General features: G+C 43.5%; 1 protein-coding gene across 1 annotated transcript in view; it reads right to left on the bottom strand.

Annotated features, from left to right (window-relative positions):
* Positions 1–24,656: 24,656 nt before the first annotated feature.
* Positions 24,657–26,384, bottom strand: part of FNDC1 (fibronectin type III domain containing 1) — a 61,536-nt gene continuing 59,808 nt past the window's right edge. The window contains exon 20 of the mRNA XM_033054437.2: positions 24,657–26,323. Within this exon, the coding sequence (XP_032910328.1) occupies positions 26,208–26,323 (116 nt within the window). The 3' untranslated portion in view covers positions 24,657–26,207. The remainder of the gene's footprint in view (positions 26,324–26,384) is intronic.

The raw sequence follows: 26,384 nt of genomic DNA, 5'->3' as shown, positions 1-26,384 counted from the left end.
GATGCTGTGGGAGAAGAGAGAGGGAAAAGAAGAGGGAGGTCAATTTGACAGGCAGTATAAAGACCCCTTCTTTTCCTGTCCAATTACTGGCTGCTTCTACAGTCCAAAATTAGCTACTGTAGTCCATAACAATTACAGGCCTCATTAAATCCGTGGAAGAATGAGCTGTCAGACTGAAGAGCTGTCAAGCCCTTATGTCTAAGGAAAAGAATTGGGGGCCCAGGCTGGTGCAAGCCACACCACAGGCAGCTCCAGCCAACAGGCGGGGTTTTTCTCTGGAAACAGGCTCAGGGTGTATATTGGAAAGGCAAAACTAGAGGCATTTGTGCCCAGTGTGGGTGGCAGTTTGAGTTTGACAAGCTGCCGTGCTAGTAAGTTTGGGAACAACTGAATTAGAAGGCACTTCTACTGCTCCTGCCTCTTTGGGAAATGGGGCTGCCATACTTCCCCAGGGGTCCATGAAGGGGTCATGTCATTGTCCTCCATTTGTATAACTGGTTTCTTGCCCTAAGGGAAACTGTCCTTCAAGTGACTGCCTTCAGTCACATCAACTGGACAGTGTCACTGGCTGGGCCATGCAATGTCCTTCAGATGCATTATTTCATTCATTCCTTCATTCATCCAGACATGTTTCAGCCTACAAGAACATAGATTTTATGCACCTTGGGGTGTGGAGGGAAGGCAGGACTGATCACACATGCTATGCCAAGGATTGCTGCCATGTACAAATGCATGGCTCTGCATGTTGGCACGAACAGGGTTGCTTCAGTCAGTCTCACATCAGGCAGAATTCAACCCCATGGCCTGTGCCTGCCAGATAAGAAGTTCAACAGCATGTATTCAACAAAATATCTCTGATCACCCATGGTGCAAATGTCTCCTTGCAACCAGATTGCAAGTCACCAGTTCCATCTCCTCCATATTCCCAGCATTTGGTCTGTTTATATTTCCTCTTTTCTGGGATATGGACTGAGATTTGAAGACTATTTAATGCTTAAAAAATCCACGCAGCCGTGTTCTACTTAACAGAGAAATTTTACATGGAAAATGTGTTGTTTTTTCCATTATTTTAACTTCTTACAGCTCTGCCTGCCAGTGGTAGCTCCTTGCTTTCAAGCTACTGATGAGCCTCAGCATCTGTTCTTCTGGGCATCCAGACCATTTGCAGAGTCTTAAAAGCAAAAGCCATGACATACTCTTTTTAGAAATGACTGGATGTCTTCCAGGATTGGAGTCAATTAGTGAAACAGTCCTCAATGTATTGCTGAAATTATGCTGCAACAAGAGTAGGTTTACAGCTTGTCCATTCTAAGACTATTCTGCCTTCTTCTGTTCTAACCCCACCAGTAGAATTCCCTCAGGCATTGCAAAGGGGTTAGAGAAGTCAGTCTTTCTAGTAAATGTCAAGTTGAAAAAATAATTCTGAATAGTGCTGACAGCCTAGATGCTCTTTAGACCTGCAATAGAACACGGCCTTCTGACTTGGAAACAAATCAAACTTTTAACAAGGCAAAACTGCAAGCAAAATCTCTGCATAAAACCCTGATGGCATTTTCCAGCTAGTAAAACTAGAACCTTACATTTTATGGCTGGAGAGGAAAGTATTCAACAGCTGTATGGGAATGAAGCCCAAGTTTTGTGACAAAGATTGTCACTCCTTCAGTGTCCAGCCAAGTTTTACCCATGGAGCTTTTTGATAGTATTGCTTTTAGTCTTTAGTGAAGATCACACAGGAAGAGCACACCTTATCCATTGCTGTTAATATCCAGGCAGGCAGGAGACCCCACAGTGAGAGATTATCTTTTGCTAATCTTCTCCAAATGAAGGCTCAGAATTTCTCCTGGACAGCAGAATCGCAGGTTTTAATATGCACAGAGCTCTTTCATCACTGCTGAGGTGTTGTTGGACATGTAATTTTTTCATACTGCTGCCAAGTCTGGGAAAGAGACAGTATGATACCTAAACGAGTGAGAAACAGCTTTCAGTAACTGCAAAGTTTTCACTTCATTACTTGCTGTAGCAGTTTTGACTGTTCATCCCGGGCCATAGCCACTTTAGGGGTACAAGAAACTGGAAACTAGTGTAACAGGGACAGAGACATAATGCCAAAGTTTGTTAGAGTCTGCTTCCCATCCCTGTCCAGATGCCCCTTGAGAAAGTCAAGGAAAGAGAGATGGCAAGGCAACATGAGTCTGTGTAAAGCTCCCCATCACTGCTGATGCAGTGTCAGGGTGCACGTGCCATAAGCCAGTCAAGCCCTACCTCAATGTGCCTCAAAATGGGAAGTGAACACGAATAAGTCAAAGTGCTTCTCAGTGTGTGTATCTCTTGGCCTGGATGCAAGTCCATTAATCAAGCTCCTTTTTGATTTTTTTTTCCCTTTTCATCAAGTTGGTCTTCCAAAGACATTTTGTCTCTTTCCATTTTCCCCCTTTTAATCATGCGAGTGACAGCAGCACTAAGATGGATGTGTTTACAGCCTAGAGCTGGGCTGGTATCTCAAATTCCTCTGTGCTGCAGACAATTGCATGACTTCTCCCACTGGTCACACAGCAGATGGCCAAGGGGCTGCCAGCCAGCAATGTCCAGCAGTGTGCAAGGGTGGCTGTTCTCAGTTCACTGGCACCTGAAGAGATGAAATGCAGCAAAGGACACAGAGGCAGCATATCTCTGGCAAGAGGAAAACTACAGGGAGCAGGCTGGAGGTGAACTGTGCCTGTGTGTGTCTCCACCCCCAGTTCATCCATCTGGAGACACTGAGCAGGCTCAGAGCATGTGGGTGAATTTGCACCATACCTGGCTAGCCACAGTCTGGCACATGTGTGCACTCACTGTGTGTGTCACACCCTGCCCCAGGGCACTTTAATGTGAAGTTAAGTCTTGCCTTTGGTCTCTACAGGACAGGCCTATCAACTATTTCTGATGTCTGAGGCAAAGACAGGGAAACAAGCCCCCTTCTGAGCAGACCAGCTCAGTGAGCATCAGTATCACAGCCTTGCTTTCTCCAGGTTTGAAATTTAGATGTGGCAGAAGGGTAACTCCAGTTGTTTTACAGACTGTTTCATTGCAACTCTGGAGAAAGGTGAAATGCTCGTCTTCATTTTAACTTCATAAATTCTCTGCTGTTACATAGGCTGAGGACATTGACAGTACATGACCTTGGCTTCTGCTTTCCTGAGGCATGTGATGAATTTCTGGCTTCAGGCTTTACCTGCTGAAGGTCTGGAATTTGCTGTAAGGTGTTAGACATGACGCTGTGGCTACCAGCACTCAATGTGTGGGATCTGCCATCCATCCCAGCACACATAGCCTGGCCCTGGTCACCAGCCAAAGACAGGACCCAGAAACCAGGTTTTTCCTGAACCAACATTGCTTAATTGTCCCAGATAACAGCAGAGGTGGGTTTCACTGTTTCAGAATCCTTCAGAGATTTAGCAAGGCAAATCAAGTTGACTATTGCTATCCCAGTTTGGGAAAAATAAGAAGATTGTATAAAGGGCATTGTTTTATTTCCTTTGCTTTCTTTAGAAATTTCCTCTATAACAATCTCACATTTCAAGTAGTTTAGGAATGCTCAGATTTCGTCTCTTCTGCCACACTGAGGGAATATGGTGAAGGCTGGTTTGCAATGAGCCAAACTCAGACAATTGAGGCAGGGATTTTTGCTGCCTCCAATAGATTTCCCCATGGGAATTTCCTATTTCCCTACACTGACTTACATATTTCCAAGAAAATCTTCTCTATGAGGCATGATCTGGAGACGTTTTGTTTTCCTTGGTGATTTTGTCATGAGATGGATCACAAAATCATGTGTGGACTGGATGTTTGTTTCACCACCTTAATTTAGTATGAATTGCCACTACTCAGGAGCTGGTCTCATAACTGACTTTCTGAATAGTTTTCTCTTCCTGAAGCAGAGTTGGAACTCTTGCAGTTCCCACTTCTTGGACAATCCAAGGCCAAATTCACATTTTAATAGATGCCACACAAATGAAGAAGATAAACCATATCATATTATCAAATGGCTCAGTGTGTACTCTTTCCAATACTAGTTCTAATGCTGAATGTGGTGTGGGAAAATATGAAACAACCACACAGAAAATATGAAGGGACCCACAAGGATCACTTACTGAGTCCAACTCCTGGCCCTGCACAGGACAATGCCAAGAATCACACCGTGTTCCTCAGAGCTTCTTGAAAAACTTCTTGAACTCTGTCAGGTGTGGTGCTATATCCATAACCCTGGGTAGCCTATTCCAGTGCCCAACCACCTTCTTGGTGAAGAAATTTTTCCTAACCCTCCCTGGCAGAATTTCATATCATTCCCTCAGGTCTTACAGCTGGTGGCTGGAGAGAAGGAGACATACCCCTCCACCTTCCCTTGTGAGGAAGCTGTAGAGTGGTATTAGTTTTCCCCTCACTCTCCTCTTCTCTAGGCTGAACAAACCGATGTCTATGTAGATATTCCCATGGAAATCTAATTTTCTGACTTAGGAGAACAAAAATGAAAGCAAGACTTAAACTTTTCCAAAATTTACTCCCTCATTGTATTTAGTTCTGCATTAGCTTTGCAAAAACTCGGCTGAATTTGCAATTACACCCCACAATCCCTCCAAGGAAAAGAAACCAAACCAGAGTTTTAAGCTATCCTTTGAAATTTCTGCTTCCTTCAAGGGTTTGGCAGGGCTAGGTCTTGCTTGTGAAAGGAACCAGTATCCCAGTGTAGGTTCATTCATTTGTTACCACCTTCTCCTATAGGACTGTGGAAATTTTAAAATGATCAGGGAAGTCCATCAACATATTTTTTCTCCAGAATTAATTTTCTGTTCTCTTTTCATGTGAAAAGTTACCTGAATGAAGTACAGTGAATGATTTCCCTTGTGTGCCTTTCTACATTATTGTAAAATATGATCAGATCAGAAGCTATTCAGGGTGGATTAATACCAAGCAAAAGCTAAGGTTTACTGTGGAGTGCATCCAACAGAAATTTCTTTTTTCTCACCACAATTTTATATGGGATTAAAATCATATCCATCAGCACTTTTGCAAATATTTTTCACTGACATTGAAACTGATGTTTTCTCTTACTATTTTAAACAGCTTGATCAATTACCAAGCACAGTAAGTTCCCAGTAATTCCATCTGTGTTATAAGAAGGAAGGTGTTTTATTAAGGTTTGGGAATTTCTGTTTACCACAGACATATGTTCAACACAGCCCTTCCAGGAGTTTGGAGCCACAGTTGTTAATTTTCTTCTTCCTTGGAAGGATGCCTGGTCATAACTGAGGTTCTTTTGCTTGTTGCACTGTTGTTGCGTGTAAGAACTAACACTGCTTGTATAGATTTTTGAAAAATGAAAGTTTGGAAAGCAATGGAAGTGAGGTGGTGAGCAGGAGCAGGGAAGGAAAGGGAGAAAGCTCAGCTACTTTTTAAATGCAAAAATGTGCTGGTCCTTCCCCTGTAGAGCTTGTTTCTAAGCATCCGAAGTAGTCTCAACAGTTTGGGACTGTTGCTTCTCACTGTCCACATGGATAAAAATGTGCAAGTGTGTCACATTATTTCCAGTTATCACCAGCAGCAGCAGGCAAATGCCTGGTTTCATTTCTGCTGTCCAGATGGAGGGATGGCAGCCAGGTTTACCCTCCATCTCTGTGCCTCAGACTATCTGGTCAAGGCACACGGGTACACCTGAGGGTGTCCTGCTCTCCTCCTGTCTTCTGGCTTGTGTAAGATGATACTCACAGCTGGGTCAGGCTTCAGGACAACTTCAGTATGAGACAAGTTTATGACAGCAGGTTTGAATGCGTGCTGGGCCTCTGGCTTCCCACCACATTCTCCTGGATGTTGAAATGTTTATGGGGAAAACAATTTTCTGAGCTGAAAGAAAGAGATAATGAGCTACACAACAGCTGATTCCCATGAGGACTCATCCTCCTCTGGTGGACTTGAGTTTCTCCCACTTACTTGCAGAGATAAGATGGAATGGAAATGACTGAAGTCCAGTATTTCACTTGTGTGATGAAATGGAAATAAACATCCCGCAGCCAGTAGTTCTTTCCAAGATCTGTTCTGTCATTATTGTCCTTTCCAGTAGAGAAGGGAACTTTATGTCTTGTGACATAAACAGGGTGAGATGCTCCTTAAATCTCTAATCTATATTTGCTTCTCAAGCCACAATACTTTCCAAATTTTACATGGAATCCCCTATTTTTTCCCGTTTTCATCTTCTTTTTTTCTTTTCCTTTTTACTTTTTTTCACAGTGGCAGTAAAATGTTCCTTTGATTGATAGCAGAACTCAGACTCCATCAAGGTTCAAGCCACAAATTCCCTGTGGCAGCCAAAACCACTGAGTAAGGGAGCCCGGCTTGGAAGGATTTAGAGAAGAGCAGTTCTGGGAACTCAGATTTGGGATGCCTGGAAGATTCTGGGAATGCGATGCAACTCAGTTTAGGGCTTTCAAGATGTCATGAATTGTACTTCAGAGGAGGCAAGCTGAAGAACCATTGATTCTGGCAGGCAGGTGGATAAAAAAAATGAAATTGTATTACATATCATTCTGAGATGCAATCCTAAAGCTAAGAAATCCCATTCTAGGATCAGTTCAGAAATTCTTTCATATGATTAAAACCTATCAGTTAGCCACTTTTCCCTAAGAACTGAGGATGCTTCCCTGGCAGTTTTACACGGTTCTGCTGGCTGCCAGACCATTCCACACCAATTTTCTCTGAAATTACACAGTGGCTGCCAGTGTGAGCAGAGAAGCCCCCATCTCTGCAGTGAGTGGACATGTGGGTCACGTCTGGAAAGAACAGGATGCAACACCTGTCTTTTAAGAGGGGTTGATGTGGTCAGAAGCAAACTGGAACTGAAAGGGGCTGTTGAAGACCATAAGTACCTCCAGCTGTCACTGCTGATACAGCTGCTGGAAGGAAGACAAGTCCTTATGGTTTTAGGGCAAAACCTCATTCACAGGTACCTCCTGCATGGAGTGGGAAGCCACATGAGTGGTGGGTGAGGGTCCTTTTGAAGCTGGCCTTTTTGGGAGCAGCAAGAACCAGCCTGGCCTCCAGAGCCATGCCATGGACAAACCCCTGTCTCTAGCCTTCCCCACATCTTGACAGGGAGCTGCCAGAGTCCTCACACCCCTGTATGGCTCAGTGCAAAAAGAAACGTTGGGGAACAGTTGGAACATTTGGATTCTCTGGCATCCCAAGGATTTCCTTTCTAGCATTTGAAACGGCATTCCCTTTTGAAAGATTTGTTACTTGAGAAGAAAAAATATTTGGAAATATTTTTAAAAGGTCAAAATCAAAATAAAGATTTGGAAAATAGAGAATCCAGTCACTCAGTATGAAACGTCAATTTCCTTTGGAATTGTTATGTATAATTTTTCTTTTCTTTTCCAGGACTTCAACATTTCTTCTTTTCAGAAGAAAAGAATTGGTCAGAAAAGAATGTCTGATCCTGACAGTCCTTGTAGGGCTGGAGGAGCCTCTTCCACCTGGCCCTTGTGTGCACACATCATTCATATCAGGAACAGGCCCTTGGACTATAAACCAGTTGAGCAATTTGCTTCCAAAAGGAAACTATCACGAGAGCAGAAAAAGATGCTGAGAACAAAAGTTATTGTTTAATGTCTTAAAGAAAATCAGCGTTGAAAACAGCTTCCACTGTAGTCCATTTCCTACAGCTTTGTCATTTGAAAACTAAGATTCTACTCTCTCTCTCTTCCACATGCTTGACCTAAAGCTCACCTTTCTCCCAGTCATGTGTCACCAGAATTCCATCCATTTTACACTCCCTGTCTGACTTTGCTTGTCGGGGCCACAGAGCAGGGACACATTTGTTAGCTGCTTTCCAAAGCACAGTAGGCTACTGCTCCCTGATGCAGGCACTATACCAGTACAGACAATAAACAAAGGGGTACAAGCCAAGCCATACAAGAGTTAGAACTTTGAAGTTTTCTCTCTCTGTTTTTCTCATTGCAGTTTTAATGGAGTTATTTTAGAAGTTAATATATTTCACCCTTGCTGCTCACTAAATATCCTTGACTCAGCAGAGATGTAGAGCTGCTGAACACACTTAAAGCAAGGAGAAATTGATTGCCAAACAGATGCAGAACATTATTACTAATTTCTTGGTTTTCATCATTCCTCTCCAGTCAAGCAAAAAAAAAAAAAAATAAAATCACTGAAGTCTGAAACTGGTAACAAACCCTATGGCATTTGGATTCTGAAATAAAAGAGAAAGCCTGTGTCTGCAATCTTCCGGCAATTTGTCCTTTAGCCGAAATCTGTTTGTTGTCCTTGGCGTTAATTTTAAGACATCTCTATTTCAAAAGTGATCCTCTGACAAGTGGGGATTTCTAAGGTATTGCTGGTGCCTTCTCCCTGACACCGTGGAGGAAACAGTCTGGGATATCTCTTGGTTTCACTGACCAGGCTGTTGGCAAATACAGGTTTAATTACCCTGCCTTTATTCTCACTGTGCATCTGATACACCAAACGTGATGAATATTTTGGTCCTGCCATAGTGCAGGTTTCACAGTGATGCTCCCTGAGTGTTAGGGGTGCTGCCAGGAACAATTTTAGCTTGCATTCACCTTGCCTAAATATAGGTGCCTAAGGACAGGCACCTGTGGGGCTGGGGGGTAAAACAGCAGACCTACAGGTGACCCACAGCTTCCCATGATCATGTCTAGGGACCACACAAGATACACTACTGCACCTTAGGGACAGGACTGTGTTTAGGCGTCTGAGTCGTACCTCTAGGAAGCAGCAGGCACCAGCACTCAGGTGTTTGCCTAAAGCTACATCCCTCCCCCAGTTCAGGGTGAGTCTTTCCACAAAACCTGTCAATTTATTTTTTTTGACTGCACAGGAAATCCACCCAACTGTGCTGCAGGTGCTAGGAGAATGCTTTGACCACCACAGATGAAAATTGAGGGGTTCTTCATGTTTGTGTGGCAAAATTGTTTGGAAGTATTGACTTCTTTCCAAGGAAATGTTTTACCCATTTAAGGTGGGAACAGTGGAAAATGATTTTGTTTGTTGTAAAATAAATCAGGTTGGCAAATTTATTTAACACTGACTAGTGTTATGCATTTATTTCCCATTTTAGTTTTGAATCTGCTAAAAACTTCATGACTGCACATTCATTCCTCACGGTGATGTCAAGGGCAAGCAGTGCTGCAGGCTGAAACCTCATCCAGCCAAAAACGACGGAAAGTCTCCTAAGAACATCAGAAAGGGCAAGATTTTACCCCAATTTTTGTGGGCAAAATATTTCCATGGACTCTGTTTCTCCAGCATGAGATTGTTAGCTGGACCACAGCAAAAAGTCAGTCAAGTTGCTCTGAGATCTTAAAGTGGGGCAGAAACACTCTCAAAGATCACAGGGATGCTACAAGGGGATTTTAAAGTGGAGCAATAAAAAGCTGCAGGAAGCTCTCAGGAGTAGAAATGGTTCTGGAGGAGGTAGGAGGAGGGCAAGGTGAGGACATTTCTCTGAACTGTGTGAGACTGCAGCTTGAAACTCGGCGAAAGTTCGGGGCTGTGCTGCCTTTATCCAAACCAGATTTCCTAGATTCACTCTCTGTGTGCAGGATTATTTTTTAGTTATTATTTCCTAGCTTTGCCGTTGCTGTATGTAATCGCTCCAAGGAATGCTCAGCTGTTCTCAAAACTCTGTGCTTAATAACCAAGGTGGATTTTCGAGGAGGCCACGACTTTGTCTGCACCAACATGCAGTGTAGCACAGCTGGAATAGGGAGTGGGTCAGTGCTGAGGACCCACCTCACATCACTCAGCTCTCCTCCAGCCTGGTTCACATGCCCTTGAAGATGTGGCACATGCTACAAGGACTCCCAGAGATCCTTCTCAGCCTCATTTCACCTGCCAGTCTGAGTTCCCTGAGGCCAGTCTGCAGTACAAATCTTTGCCTGGGGAATGCAGATACCTCAAAAACACACTCCTGCTGCAACAGAATGCTGGTGTCAGCACAGCCCCAGGTTTCTGTAATGCAGGGGCAGCAGAGTAACTTCTCTTTTTGCCCCCATTATTGCAGACAGAACCACAGTGCTCCTAGCACAGCCACACTGCTCAGGAAGTGTTAGTGGCACCAGAAGTGAAATGAGTCTGCAGGGCTGGATGTGACTATTAGGATGTTAAATATATTCACCTCCAAATATTTATTCCACAAGCCACAGCAAACCATGCTGATCCAACCCATCCAAACATCTGTGAGGCAGAAATTAGTGTGTAGGAAGTGATTAACCATTAGTTAAATATGAAGCTGTCATTGTCAGGAGAGGGTGAAAGCTCCTTTCCAGTAACTTCTCCCAAACCAGTGCTAACAAGCTGTGCTAAAAAGGCAACAGCTCAGCTTGCACTCAGGTGCTGAGAGTTTCCTGTTGGGATGTGAGTAACATCTGCCAGGATGCTGGCAGTTCATCCAGCCTGTAAAAACATAAATCACCTAATCTCTCTTGGCTGAGCTTGAAGGGAGTCAGTAGCTCGGGCTCGTTTTAATTGTGATTTATATGACTATCCCTGCTTGGAGAAGCAGGCACCAAAGAGGGAAGACACTGCAGCCCTGTTTTCTCTGTGATCACTGACCCATCTCTACCCCCACAGGGATGACAGATGCAGTTAGTTCAGTGGAAGATGGAGCTGTCATGCCACAGCACAGTGCTGCCCAAACCCAGCACTGTCAGCTCTTAGGGACAAGTCTGCCATCTTTGAGAACAGTTCTTGCAGTGCTTGCCCTCTGGTGTTCTGCTTGCCCTCTAACCTCTGAAATCAAAGTAGCAGAAGTGGTATCAGAGGAGTTCTATTTCTCAAACCCAGCTTTTGCAATCCCATGGGAAACATTGTGAGAGCAAAATGCTCCAATTCAAGAATGCAAATGAGGAGAACTCTAAATTTTTTGTTTAAAAATGTTTAATTATCTTTGAAGTGAGAAGTAGACTAACACAGTGATTTGGTGTGAGTTGCAATATTTAAATAGCACACTCTAAGGCTAAGGGCTATTTAAGATCTTCTTTCCTATCTCTCTTCTAAATTAAGTCAGTACTTCATATGTACTTGTGGTCTCCTTATCCAGGAATGGATTCTCATCCCTGAAAAGAGTTCAGAATCTTTATCTTAAATGACCTAAAACATTTTCCAGGATCCATAAAGACATAGCTCCTCCACTTAAGTTGGAAATTTCTTAAATACAAATGTTTCATGTTCTGATCCTGCAAATGCCCATAAGTAAATAAATCATAGAATCACAGATTATGCTGAGTTGGAAGGGAGCAATCAGGATCACCAAATCCAACTCCTGGCCCTGCACAGGACACCCCTAGAGTCACACCATGTGCCTGAGAGCATTGTCCAAATGCTTCTTGAACTCTGTCAGGCTTGGTGCTGTGACCACTTCCGTGGGGAGCCTGTTCCAGTGCCCAAACACCCTCCCGGTGAAAAATGTTTTCCTGACACCTGTACTAAACCTCCTCTGACTCAGCTTCACGCTGTTTCCTCAAGTCCTCTCACTGGTCACGAGAGTGAAGAGATCGGTACCTGCCCTTCTGCTTCCCCTCGTGAGGATGTTGAAGACCACAATGAGGTCTCTCCTCAGTCTACTCCAGGCTGAACAGACCAAGGGACCTCAGCCATTCCTCATAATGTTTCCTCTTTCTTTCTGCTCTTGAAAACTGGGACAATGTTCGCTACCTTCCAGTCAGCTGGAACCTCTCTGGATTCCCAAGACCACTCAGAATCACCTGTGAAAATTGCTCTTGTGCGTAAGTGTTTCAGATGGTTTACCTAAAAGGATATTTTTAGCAATGGTCAGAAAAATGCTGGTTATACTTACATAAACCTTGTGGATCGACAATGCTTGGCTGCAAATACAAGCAGTAAGCAAGTGGAAAGAATTGTAACATTTCTGCTATTAGTCAGACCCCTGAAGAGCAAAGAGCATCATGAAGAAGGAAAAAAACACTGGAAATTAAATCAACCAAACTTTGCTGAAATTGCAATCTGCAGCTGCAGATGGAAAGAATATGATATATTACCAGAAATTGCCAACCTTTCCAGGTTCATTGCAGCAAACCCTTCAGCAGATTTGTAACTTAAATCTTATTTTCTGAAATACAGCATGTCACTACTCCAGGTTTCTGATGAGAGCAATGCCATTGTCCTGGTGGTTGGTGGCAACAGTCCTCCCAGGTTTCTGTAGGCAGCTGACCTCAAGCCCATACAAGTGTTTCCCAAGTAGCTCCATGACCATAAGTGCAAAGTATGAGAAGAAGGAATCATAGATGTAAACAGTCAGCTGAGCTTGATGAAGGAATACAAACATTTTCCTTTGGCTCTCACTGACTTCATAAAGCCAGAATTTCACCACCTCTCTGAATTTCTGTATCAATTTTGTCTTGCAATGTTGGAAATGGCTCTGCTATAAGCAGGGACTCTGTACAGTCATGCAGCTCAATATGTGGCACACATGCAAGGGAGCATGGGGACCTCACAAGGCAGAGCTTTCAGGGAAACCTAGAGAGGTGGTGCAAGTCTCTTAAGTCCCAGAAAACTCGTGGCTTCAGTTTCGTCACATGGATGTGTAGGAAAATGGATGAGCAGTTAAAGATTCAGGCTGGCAGCACCATGGACTGTGGTCTTGTGCTAGACACAGAGGAGGTGTCTACCCAGAAAGATATTGGTGTAGAGCTGGGAGGTGAACTTAGATGTGTGAATCAGATAAATAGCAGTTTCCTCTGCATTCATCCCTTGAAGTTTTAGTAGTTAGCATTTACAGATTCACTGGGTTTTGTGGTTCAAGGTAGTTTAGCTATTTTTTGAAATTTGTTTCTGCATCCCCCTGTTTCTCTTCTCCTTAGCTCATGATGAGAAACAAAGCCCAAGTGCTGAGGCTGAAAGCTGTTTACTCTGATCCAAATTCTGCTCTCAGGCCTGCCAGGATAAAATTAGTGACTAATTTAAGCACGAGCAAAAGCAGGATTGTTCTCTTGTCCTTTCTGTCCAAAGGCAGCAGAGAAGGCCAGTGGCTGCCTGGGCTGTGTGAGCAGAAGCACAGCCAGCAGATCAAGGGAAGTGTCTGCTTTTTCCACTCAGCACTGAAAGACCACGTGCAGAATACCATGTGGAATTTTGAAGCTCCCGATACTAGGAACACAACAATAAGCTGGAGAAATTTCAGTGGAAGGCCAGTATGGCCAGGAATAAAGCACTTGCCTTTTGAGTGGAAGGTGAGGGAGCTGGGTTTGCTCAGCCTGCAGAAGAGAGTTTCAGTGAGACCTGAGAGCAGCTCCCCATACCTTCTGGTCTAATTTGTGAAGGAAGGTATGGGTGACCAGGTTGGCTAGGGAAGAGCTGTGGTCTGTGTCATCAGTCTTATGCTCCCCAGCTGTCTGACTTCCCTCCATCCTCATGCCATTCCATTACTGGGCATCATTAAGGGACCTGGCCTGCCAGAGTGCTTTGGCTCTCAGTAAGGAACATGTTCCTCACCCCTGCTCTGAAGAAAACATCACATTTCAAAAGTGTTCAAATAGCTCAGCATTCCCTTGACAGAAAATGTTAAATTCAGAACAAGTCTTTCTAAACAATGAATTCATAGTGAGACTTAAAAGAGATGGGAGTGCTGGGGCTCTTTTGGTGATTGCTGTACTCCACAAATTTCTAAAGGGCTTGTTATCAAATTGCCAAACAGGGTATTTAATGTGGGTCAGCTTTTCAATAGCATTCTATTTTCAGCACTGTATTTATCAAATGGGAAACGAGCTATGGTTGTAGAAACCACTTACTACAGCAAACTTACCTGTGACTTGCAGGAGGCAAGGAAGGCCTAGACATGGAATAGGATGGCTCAATCACAGAGGAAAGTGATTTGGCTTGAAAAGCACAGCATTAGAGCTGCTCCATACCACCAGTCTGTGCTGTACTGGCAGCACAGAGCAGACACGAACTCATCCAGGCCAGCCATGGTCTGGCTGTAACACTGATACCCACCTCAGAATGTCCTGGCTCTGTAAGGGCTTTGCACTTTCCACTCTTGGCCCTTTCTCCTACTTCATACAGTTGGGAGGACAATTTAAAACACGGATGAGGGAGTAGTGTTCTGGCAGTGGCATTAGCAGGAGCTGTGTACTTTGGAATGTCTTCCCAGCACAGGCTAAAGAGTGAAACCACTGAAACCCCAAACCACACTGATGACTTTTCACTTCTTGAGTGATCTTTATCCCTGTCCCAACATCTTGGAAATGGCAAGGCTTAGGAATTTAGAATTATTTTTCAGTGTAAGTTATTAAGGACTTTTGCAATGTTCATTAGGAAACCAAATTCTGATGCTTCGGTGCTTTGAAAGGTTTATTGGTGGGGGATGGGGTGGAAAAAGCAAGTATCGGCATCTGAATAATGTGTGGATTACAAAAAAGGGGAACTATAAACTGGGTTAAATATTTTTTCTTATCTCTAGCTCACTGCACTTTTGTGCTTTTTCCAGCTCAGCAGGACTTTTAACTAGCTCACATTGCCGCAGAGATCCATAAAAGTTCTACAGCCCAGAAAAAGCCTTGTAAAATAAGTAAAACCTCCCAGTGTGAAGTTCTGCCTCCCTCTCACTCAGCAATTAACTCTTCTTCCTCCCACTTTCATAGAAGTTGGCTTTCCACACACCAGATGCCAAGTTTCTGCTACTTCTTTTTCACACTAATCTCAAGAGAAGGACAATGGATTTCAAACCATCCTGGGCCTCTCCCAATTTGATTTGCCATAGACCCTTGCTTTCAACTGTTTCTCCTGAGGGAAAATGTCTTAACCATACCTAAATATTTTCCTCTTTCTTACTACCATCTGTGCTACCAGCTTAGAGAGAAACCCTCTGGCCACTGGAAATAAAGTTCTGGTGAAGGTCTTGGCATTTGGCAGCTCTTTTGCCCTGTGTCAAGCCCATAGAGAGGTTACAGTAAAACAAAGTCCACTGATCTCAGCCAATCTCCCTGTGACACAACCCCAGCACTACCCTAGCTCACATCTCTCCTTCTTTGTTAATGGCAGACCTCCAAAAGGTTTCTTTTAACACCCACATTCACCTTCTAAATTTTCTTTTTTGTGCCCCTTTTATTTTCTGGAGGATGAGAAAACATTTTTACCCTCCGTTTCCTTTCCCTGCAGCTCTAGATTATAGTTACTGTCTGAGCATGTTTGCTCAGAAACTCTGGAAGCACAGTGCAGTTTGTTTCAAAGACCATTTGCAAGTGGAAAATATCAAATATTGGTAGTGGTGCCAACATTTATTATATGGAGTTTCCCCTGTAGCTGGTTCATATGAAGTATTCATCATACAGCATTGAAAAAAGCGTGTGATTGATTGAGTGGCTGTTTTCAGGAACAGTGAAGCCTGTTCTGTAGCTGGCTCCCAGCCCCTCGACAGCTGGCAAACTTCTGCTAGCTTCAGCAGGACAAACTGGATAAGCAAATTCGTGTGTCTGGATGTGGCTACTCAAGCTCTGTACAAAAAGTTGACAGCTCTGGAATACAAGTCTAAGCAAGCAGGACATAATCAGATATGGATGCACCATTCCTTGAGTGTTTCCTGGAATTCCAGAGGAGGTTAAGCTGTCCATGTCAACACAGACATCAGCTAGACCATCCAAACATCAAGGGACCCAAATGTAAACCTGGCATTGCTCTGCTGGCTTCTCTGTGGGTCCATTTCCCACCTAAGTGCAAGAACTGCAATTCATCTGAGGGCTAACTCTTTCTGTCAAACCATGCCTGTATGTTCTGGCATGTATTATTTCCCATTAAATCTCTCAGATTTTGAAGGAGAACCACTTTCCAGTTCAACATCATAAAACACAAAGCAACATAACAGTAGCCAAATAAACATTTTTCATAAAAGCAGGAAACACAGCAATAGTATGCATGTAGAGAAAGCCACGTTAGCTGTGTGACTAAAACAGATGCCTAGAATCAGTCAGGAAAGGCAGAAATGGCAAAAAGACCCTTATGTGGCACTGTACATGCTTTCCAAAATATTAATTTCTCTTTAGTCACTTCCAGCCTCAAAATAATAATCCTTTCAGGTGAAGCTCAACAGAGGCATCTCTGCTGACCCACAGTGTGAGTTTGTGGTCACAGTTGCTCTGCTCTCCTGCCAGCACATGGGGGCAGAAACTACAACATAAGACTCAAAAAAAGCATTCAATTTACTGCATCTGTAAACAGGTATTTGTCCAATTTTATATACCAGTTTAAATTCAAGCTCTCTAAATGTTCTTCTCTGGAGGCTGACAACTGAAATGTAACTATAACTTGTCCCCAGTCCAGTACTGAATCAACTAACTACTAATTAATGCCCATTTTTTCATAGGAAACCTCAGATTTTCAGAAGGCATATTTTGCATTTTCAAGAAGTGAGAAGGTCTTCTACTGCAATATAGGGAAGGAGGTGGGGATTAATCATCTGGTCTGAAGCTCCAGCTCCAGACTGTCTCCTTGCAGCTGTTGGCAGCTGGCTAACCCACACCCTGATGACCCAAATAAAGGAGGAAGTTGCAATTTCAGCTGATAGTTGAGACCCTGAAGAGCACTACTGACCCATGTGTGTGAAATGTGTGGAGTCTGTACCAAAGCGCCTTTTTACAAAGTTTTTTCAGGCTCAGTGACAACAACAGAAACAAAAGCTTGGGGAAAAGATGCAAGATTGAAAACAAGACCCCATACTGAGGGTCTTTTCCTATAAATGGGCTTCCTAAACAATGCACAAGTCTCTAGAGAGCAGTGAAATTTGGAAAAACCCTTGACCAAATTTTGTCCCATGCTGAGAGATCCCCAAGTCCAGTTCCAGTGAAGCATCAGGAGTCAGTGAGGATTCCAAAGAGTCCCTTTTATATTTCTGTAATTACATGAAGCAACATTAGGACAAGGATAATATTTATCAGGGGGGTTTATTGTAGAGGAAAACCCTCAGAGATTGTTCCATTGACATTGTTGCAATCTCCTTTCCTGTTATTCTTTGGCAGAGTGAGAACTGAGAGGATCAAATTAGCACAGGTTTGATGTGCTGCTATTGAATGAAGTGTTTAACATAAGGAGAGTTCAGGTTTAGTTGCATGCAAGGGATGAACAAGGGACACTTGGCAAAGTCAGCAAAACCCCAGGGGGCACCGGGCCATCATACCAATTCTTGCCTCTTTTTCTGTTTGGAAAACAAATGCATTGGTTTTGATGTGGCTGGTGGAAGATAACAGCTATAGAAAAGTTTGTGCCCACCATGGAGAAGCATGCTCACCTCCACAATAATGGAGCCAACAACCAAAGCCTTGAAGGGAGAGACGCAAATTAGGCAATCTCACATGTTTTACACAACAGCTATAAAAATCTCAACATTCTATGTGGTGCAGATATTAACCCACACCACAGCATTTTTACCTCCCAAGTGACACATTACAGGATAATTCCAAGAAAATGTTTTTCACAAGCCTGAAGCTCTGCTTCGGAGCTGCGACCTCCCAGGTGAAAGGAATGTTTGCAAAAATGAAAATTTGGATGACGAGAAAGGAAATCTCCAGTTACACACCAGGATGACAGGAACACCCCCCAGCACAGAGAAACTAGACACCTGTCTTCAGCAGCTACACATCAAAGATCCCTGAACCAAGAACATTTCCATTGGAGGACTGTGGTCTGTCTCTTTCTGCAAAGGAAGCCAAGGCCTGGGAATCTCCGAAGTTGGAGGGATCACAAAAAATGCATCACATTTTGATCATTCACCTCAAGCTGTTTAGAGTAACTGGCAGTACCAAGGGACATTCAGCCACTTGTGAGTGCTGTGAGAGGTGAACCAGTGAAAGATTTCCAAATGTTTTCAGAATTTTCCAAGTTGTAAGCTTCGTAATTCTTCTAATATCTACTCAATCCACTTGTTAGAAACATCAGCATATCTCTAGAACTCATCAAGAATTTGCTATATACCATGTGTTGTTCACATTATATCCTTCAGTGACATGCATTTTTCTCCTCAGATGCAACTCAAACAATCCTTATAAAACATTTTGTCCCTGTATCTTATATGCAGTCCCTTTAAAGCAATTCTGTTTTTAGTAAACGTTACTCAAATTGATTGATGCATGAAATATTATAATATACTATGTAATAAACATGAGAATTCACTGATTATATGAATAAATGGTATGTCAGTTACTCTGAGCAATATGGGATTTTTTTCTGATTTCTGAACCTTTGGTATTTTAAGGAAAATCAGTCCAAGCAGATTTCTCAGCACACAATTTCAGAATAATTTTCAGGAGAGACTTTCAAAAGGAGGAAAACCAAAGCAAAACTTTCTTTTAAATAAAAGATCTTAAAGTGTATTTCTAGTCAGGGAGCTGCAAATCCAGAAAAATGAATATAACCTTAAAATGTAAAATAAGAGCTGCAGCAGTAAAGTAACTGGGACCTGACCTAACCTAGACCATTTCTGTGCAAAAAGCAAGCAGTAAAACTAGGAGTCACCAGCCTTCCCATCAGAGGAAGATTCTCCATCATCTTGGAAGTCATTCCATGTTTGTTGGCAGGATGAGTTTTGAGCCCTTGAAGACTGAGGACCAGCAGAGCACCTGCTGGGAGAGCAAAGGGGCTGCAGCATCACCGAGGATGATCTGTGCAGGAGCCAGGCTGACGCAGTACAGTGGACAAGACCATCAGTTTTGCAAGGTAAAGTTTCAGAGCAGGAGAGTACCAAAAGACGAAGAGTAACCCATAATGGTACTTTGAATGAATGGGCAGGTCCTCATTCTGGTTGGTTACTTCTCTGTTTTGTTTAGGTTGCACTGCCTAAAGCTGTTGTTGACAATACTGTTCATTTTGTAAGTTTTGTTTTTTCTCACATTTAGGGAGAGGAAATTGTACTATAGTCAGAGCTTGGAACAATTTTCTCTTGTTTATTCACTGCTGATTAGCAGCATAAACTAAACAGACCTCAGCTGACTTGTATTTACATACTCCACTGTTTCAGTAGAGAACAAAAAAATACAGTGTATCTGCTCTGGGCAGCCTCTCCGGTGTGTGCTCTCTGCAGACATTGAGCGGGACAATACAGATCATAGCCACTGGTGCCCAGGAGGAACACAAGCTTCTGAGTGAAATTGTGAAATATTTTTGGGTATACCTTAGATCATACTTTGAAGACATCGTGCTTCAAGAAAGACACTCAGCTCCAAGAAAGAATCTCCAATTATCAAAGGAAGAAAGTAAATGAAGGGGGCAAGTAGAGATAAATTATGGACAATCAACAAAAGCTTCTGGGATTTTATCAGCAGTTTAAACAAATCCAGCCCCTGTTTTTAATGATGAAGAAGACCACATAACGAAGACCTTTGGGAGGATGGAAGTGTGGAAACTAAGTAGGTGGGCAGAAACACTATCGCCATTACATTCAAGAAGACTTTGAAAGCCTCCTGGAAGTAGTCACTAATGCTTTTATCCCTACTGCAAGATAAACTGGTTCTTTTTGCCCATAGTACTCCTGAGAAAATCACACTGCCTGCAACCTTAGGAAAATTAGCACCTGTTAAAGCCCAGCAGGATCACACAGAGTTTTGTACTTGTTTCAACTTAGAACCTTCCAAAGCTTCAGGCAGAGCAGGCTGCGAGTTTTGTCTTGTGAGGGATGGACTTCTTCCTGAAGGTTCTCTCTAAGACCTGGCAATAGACTTTGCTGCTCTTGAACCAAAACTGTAACCAAAACTGCGCCTTCATTAAAAGCATTTTCTCACAACGTGTGTGGAATGATGAATGCACACAGAATAGAATTGTAGAATATGCTGAGTTGGAAGGGAGTCATCAGGATCACCGAGTCCAGCTCCTGGAACTGCACAGGACACCCCTAGAGTCACACCATGTGCCTGAGAGCATTGTCCAAATGCTTCTTGAACTCTGTCAGGCTTGGTGCTGTCACCGCTTCCCTGGGGAGCCTGTTCCAGTGTCCAACAAGCCTCTGGGTGAAAAATATTTTCCCTGATATCCAACCTAAATCTCCACTGCTCTGCCACTCCACTCATCCCTTGCAGCATGGACCTGCTGTAAGGCCTGGCCAAACAGGATCTCCTGCCATCCAGAGGCTTTCTGCAAAACCATGAGGGTATCACCCACAGCCACGAGTGACCTGATCCTCAGGCTCAGTTGAGAGCTTCCACAAGTCGCATCTGGAAAGCAGGTGCAGGAGCTACTCGCAGTAAGAAACCAAGGTCAGAAATTCTTCATGGGAGTCTAGAGGACTACAATCCTTCCCTGCTTTTGCTCTCAGAGCCTCCCTCACTTCCTCACAAATGATCATGTATTATCTGGGAGCTAGCTTGCAACTTCCATTTAGGAAAAGAAAACACTTTTTTAAATTGAAGATGTTTATTTCCTCTTTATTCAGTGTTCCACACCTGGAGTCCTCTGTGTTAAATTACAGATTCTCCAGTATAAGACAGATATGGACATAATGGAGAAAATCCAATGAAGATCCATGAAGGGGATGAGGGAAAAGGAGCACTTGTGATATAACCAAAGGCTGGGAGACCTGTGACTTTTCAGTCTGGAGAAGAGAAAGCACAGTGGAATCATATCCCTGATGTAGTAGAGCCAGGTTCTTCTCAGTGGTATCCAGTCACAGACAGAAATCAATGGGCACAAACTCAAATACAAGAAAATCCATTTAAACAAAAAAAAAATATTTTTTGTTGTAGGATTGTGGTGAAACACTGACCCAGGTTGCAGAGAAACAGTGGCGTTTACATCATTAGAGATCTCTAAACGCAAGAGGACATGCTCTATAGCTAACCTGGCTTTCAGTAGGATTGGACTAGATGTTTCTCAATGGTCTCTTGCCACCTCAGCCGTTCTGTAAATTTATGATAATATTTTTCCAATAAATAAATCCATTGTGTGGAGATTGAACTTTGTTTTTTATGAAATTTTGATTCTGGTTTTGTCTGGCTGCATAATACAGTGGTTGGTATCATTCACAGATTTGTATTCTCCAGTTTGGAAGAAGCTTTGAAAATCAGATCCAACACACTTGAACCTCAAAGTATGGCCAGTATCAAAGTTAGATCAGGTTACTCGTGTCCTGTCCGGGCCAGTTATGAGCACCTTCAGAGATGGAGTTTTCCCTGCCTGTCTGGGCTGATGTCCCTGTACTTAAGTTTGTAAATGATACACACATTTTCTTAGTATTTACTGGAATTCCTTATGTTGCAGTCTGTGTCCATTGCCCTTCAGCCTTTCAGTGTGTGTATCGCTCACAAAAGTGTGGGAACACCTTCTTTATGATTCCATTAGGCCATTTGAGATATCAAATCACCCCAGCCAAGCCTTCCTTTCCCAAGGCTGAACAAACCCACTGCTCAGCCTTTCCCTGTATGTCCTGTGCACCAGCTCCCCCATCATCATCATCCTCTCGTTGCTGTGCTCCAGCTGGCCTCGTACAGGAGGGCAGAAGGCATTCGATGTGCGGGGTCTCCCCTGCTGAAGAGAGAAGTGCATCCCTGAGCCCACTGACTGTGTCCTTGCTCATGCAGTATGGCCTGTGGCTCAGCTTCACTGACACAGATATGTGCTTCCTTGGCATGTGACACAGGGAACTCCCCCAGCTCTTCTCCTGCTGGTCAGGCCATGTTTGGAGCTGGGTGACACTGGCACTGGTGACACAACTGGCCCTGAGGAGTGTCCTAGGGTGACTTTATGATGCTTATATCCCCAATCTGTTTGTGATAAATATTAAGTTCTACAACTTTAAGACTAATTCCAAAAAGTAAAGGGGGAGAAAAAAAGCACAACATTTGTTATTAAAAACCACACTTGCTTCCCCACATCCTTCACACAAACTGTGCTGTCTACAACAGACAAGAAAAAGCTCTCTTTTACTTTTAGTTAGTTTTTAACTCTTCTGAACCAGAACAAGGAGTTATGGCAGCTGATGGTGCCTGAGTGCCTGGCCTCCAAGCTGTTGCCTTTGACACCTGACTTGCCAGTGTTGACACCAGGATTTTTGCGCTCAGCTACAATTCTGGTGTTATTCTCTCCGAGTGCTCATTCTCACCAGGGCCGTACATTTCACTGACTGCTGTGATGCAGTTGGCAGAGTGATGTGGCAGAAGTCCTGTGGGAGTGCTTCCTGCTTTGTGGGTCACACAGTCATGGTGAGAAAGGGAGCAGCAGTATAAGGCATGGCTTTGTTTTCAAATGTTACCAGCTAAGGGCCCTCAGGCAGGCTGGCAGGGCTCGTGGGTGGGACTTTAAATATCCATGGATTCCAGTTTTGCCTAAGGAAGCAGAGCTGGGCTACTGCCACATTGACCTCATTCCCTTCTACATTTACCCCTCTCTCTTCTGCCAGAGGGAGACAGCTCTTCCCTTGAATAACATCTATCTGCCTGGTAAGAAAAGAGGACGTGGGTTCTGCAGACAGAAGACTGTATAGCTCCTTATAGAGAGGAACTGCAGGGATCATTTCACATTTCTAAGTGGGCTGGGTTACCTCCCACAAAAGCCTTCTATTATCTTTCCAAGTGACACTCAGTGCTTCCTTCATCACCAAAGAGTTCCTCTGCTCACATGCTGGGTCCACATGCAGGGCTTTGGCTGTCCCTCAGAACCCTTGGCATTTGTCACATGTTGGCAATTGTTCCTGCTGCCTTTGAGGCAGAAATACTAATTCTCACAAAAATATGGTACAGTGATCAGAGATTAGCATCTGGAACTGACCAGGCCAGACAATGCTTTGAGCAGCTTGCTTGTCTTTTCCTCCCCACCCTTTCCTCTGTTGTGTTTTTATCCCTTTCTTTTACAACTTTGTACAATTCCCCACTAGGCAGGGCCCTGGCATCCCTCCACCCCTGAGAGACTTGGACCGGAGGCAATGCAGGCCCAAGCTGTGTGAATTTTCTCTGTGGGGATCCTCCTTCTCCATCCTGTTCCCTCAAGGTCACTTAGACAAGAAAGGAGGGGTGGTGCAACAGCCCTCAGAGCCTCTGAAGGGACATGGCATTCTCTGAGCTGGCGCCAAGAGCTTGAAAACCAGATGCAGATGTGGTGCTGCCAGTAAGAGGGGCATGGAAGGAGAGCTGAGAGAGGAAAAGACCCATTCCTTTCCCATTAGCACTAGCCAAAGTCCGACACTCCCCAATACACAGGGCAGCCACAAGCTGTAAATTGAGAGGCAGTTTAGCTCCCAAGCTGGTGTGCTGCTTCTCCTATGCTGGCACGGCAGGATCAGTGTCAGGGGGACAGCAGGGAAGTAGGGAAGGGGAAGGTTCCCATTGTTCAGGACTGACAAGGTCTTGGAGAGATGATCTGGACTGGGACATGGCTTTCCTGACCCAAATGGCTTTTAGTCATCTCTGTAATCCCACCGCCTCTTAGATGAACAAAGAGCAAGATCAGCATCATCTCTTCAAGAAACTACCTAGTATCGCCATAATAGGTTTACCTGACACAAGGGGCAAAGGATGCAAATGTGTCAATCAGATCACCTTGTACAGCACAGAGGACTTATCCACACCTCAAAATGAAGGCAACAGACTGCTTACCATTGTACTTCATGTGTTTTCCTGCTGTGCCCTACTGCTGACTCTGCCCTGGCTGGTTTAGCCTCAGAGAAGATTTACACTGAAGGGGAAGAGTGCACAAAGCCCGCTACCCCCACCCCAGGTCCTCCTCAGCTGAGGCTGCAGAAAAAACAACTGTCCCAGATCTTCACCCCTAGTGACATCTCTGAATGGGACTGTCTCACCCCAAAGGCATTTCCAGCAAGAAATTAAGGAACCATGTCTCTTCAGATAACAAATAAGAATTTACCTGAATGCTCTGAAGGCATAATGCAGCTCTTCTTCAAAGGTGCTCCCTGTGCAGTCATCCCAGTCTGTATTGCCAAAAGGACGAACACTTGGGACTTGTCACTTCCCTTTGTTGAACTTCATGAGTTTCCTGGTATTTCATTTCTCCAGCCCATACAAGTCCCTCTTTTGAGCAGCACTCAGCACTCACTCCCCAGCCCCAGTTTAGTATCAGTGACAAGTGCTGATGGAGCACTCCATCCACATGCTCCATCCCACTGTGCAGGTCCTTAGGCTGTACTGGTCCCAGTCCTGACTCCTAGGGGGGGTGCTTGCAACCAGCTGTCATTTGGACTTCGTGCTATTTTTGATCACAACCTTTTGAGCCTTACAACAAAGTTCATTTTATATCCACCTTAAAGAAAAACTCTCCAAGCCATATTCCACTAGTTTTGCTACAAGTGGACAATGGGACACCATGCCAAGTGCTTTATGACAGCCAATGACATTCCCTTTTCTCCCCTGTGCACGGCAGCAGTCATTTCAATGAAGATGATGATCAGGCTGGTCAGGCATGATTTGCCCCTGGTAACTACACACCAGCTGCTAACCACCTTCAAAAGAGAACAACACATTCACATGCTTCCAGTCCCTTACAAAAAGTTGACACTTAGTCCTGTCCCAAGGAGGACTTTCTGAAAGCTAACAATTTGTCACTTAGATTACTTGACAGAGCTGACCAGAAAGGATGAAATAGAAATGGAACCATGTATCATAGGTTTATTAGGGAAAAAAAACTATACTTCAAGACCATATATTTGGCACTGTACTGAAGCAAAAATATGTGAGAAAATTAAAATGTTAAAACCCAAATCACCATGAAAAATAAAATGCTCTTTTAATCACTTTAATTACCTTTTTTTTTTGCCCCCATACAATTTAAAATAACTACAGGAAGCAACTCAAGAGGTGTTAGACCTACACTACAGTAAGCTGGAACAAGAGTGAAAGATGGACCAAAGACTGGATCTGCCCCCAGGTTACTGCTTCTCTCCCAGGCTGCCAGAACAGGTGAGTCTTACTAACATGAGCAAAGTTTGTTGAGATATTGCCATGAAACCTTATTGCAAGCTTCCAAATGCCTTCTAAAAAAATAATCATTACACCTTTCATTCATGTCACTTTCTGCTTTCTGGTCTGCTTGGAAGAGATGTTGGTAGTATTTAAAAAGAATTGTATCCCAATTTGTCCTCATGGTCAAATGAGCTTCCTGCTAGTTGCCTCCCATATTGATGGCTTGGGCTTCTTTTTGGAGAGCAAATAAGTTAAAGGCAGTTTCTGATCTCCAAATTACTCATCCTATGCCTCTGCACAGTAACATAAAAGATACTGACAAAGGAATAAATAACATACAGAATAAGATGAGAATGGATTGAAGGAAAGTTCCACTAGAACTTTTAAATAGTAAAGGATAGAAAGCTTTACTGATGCTCATAAACTGCTGTGTACGTGTTCTTGCTGGACTATACATGCCACTCTAACATGGGTAGAGGGGTAGAATCCCACTGAATGTCCAATCCAAAGGCTGCCAAGGAAGTGAGACACAGGTCTTTATCAATAATTCAAATGTTACATCAACAGTACTCACAAGAAGAATACAGCTCTTTCCTTGGTTAATATATTGTGCATAGCAATATTTCAAAGAATTAACAGCACCTTTTACATAAAAATTCCAAACATATTTATCTAGTGAACAAGAAGATCTCAGCATCTCTAAGAAGTATTTCTGCAGATGTACAGTACTGTATTTATATAGATATAGATACAGATATATCTCAAAGTGAATTTACACTGTGACCTGGTGATTAGTCCAGCAGTGAGTGAACCCACAGGGTAAGTCTTCAGGGAAATATACTGCCTTTGGTGGGTGGCCAGTTACATGGCATGATTGCATAGGGGAGCCCCATCGGGCAGCAGAAGACAGTTTAGCATCCCATTAAGCAAGCACAGCATGCTTAGGTCATTCCTGTAAGATATAATAAATTTCCAAATTTTCATGGCTAATACAGTTCTAATTTTCACAGGTTGCACACATTGTAACCTTCTCTTTGTGCCTTAAAGACACAGAAGAGGAAGGTAGGACACCAAACTTATATCATATCCCTGCTTCCAAGCAGAAATCAAGTAGCACCACAGATTTCGGCTGGTAAAGGGTGTCCATGTTTTCTTCATGAGGGTTTCTTGAGCAGCTGGTCTTCACTGGTTTACCCCATTTATCCTTTTTTTTTTTTCTTTTTCCAAATCAGTTGCTCACAGTCCTCTGGTGGAAATAATTTGAAAAGCATGGTCTACCTAAGGCAGGAAAGCAGACTGCTACCATTTTCCTGGGATGGGCACACCACACTCATACCAGCCCACATAGTAGTAGGGTGTTGTGTATCCAATGCGTCCAAATGATACAGGCTCCTGGCGGTACTGGCGGTAATAACCTGTCGGGAGAAAAACATCCATTTGTACTCCAGAACACAGACACAGCAATTCAAACAAAGT

The sequence above is a fragment of the Catharus ustulatus genome, chromosome 3 (assembly GCF_009819885.2).
Source record: "Catharus ustulatus isolate bCatUst1 chromosome 3, bCatUst1.pri.v2, whole genome shotgun sequence".
Taxonomy (NCBI): domain Eukaryota; kingdom Metazoa; phylum Chordata; class Aves; order Passeriformes; family Turdidae; genus Catharus; species Catharus ustulatus.
The sequence above is the reverse complement of the archived record's forward strand: the minus strand, read 5'-3'. Positions and strand labels throughout refer to the sequence as shown.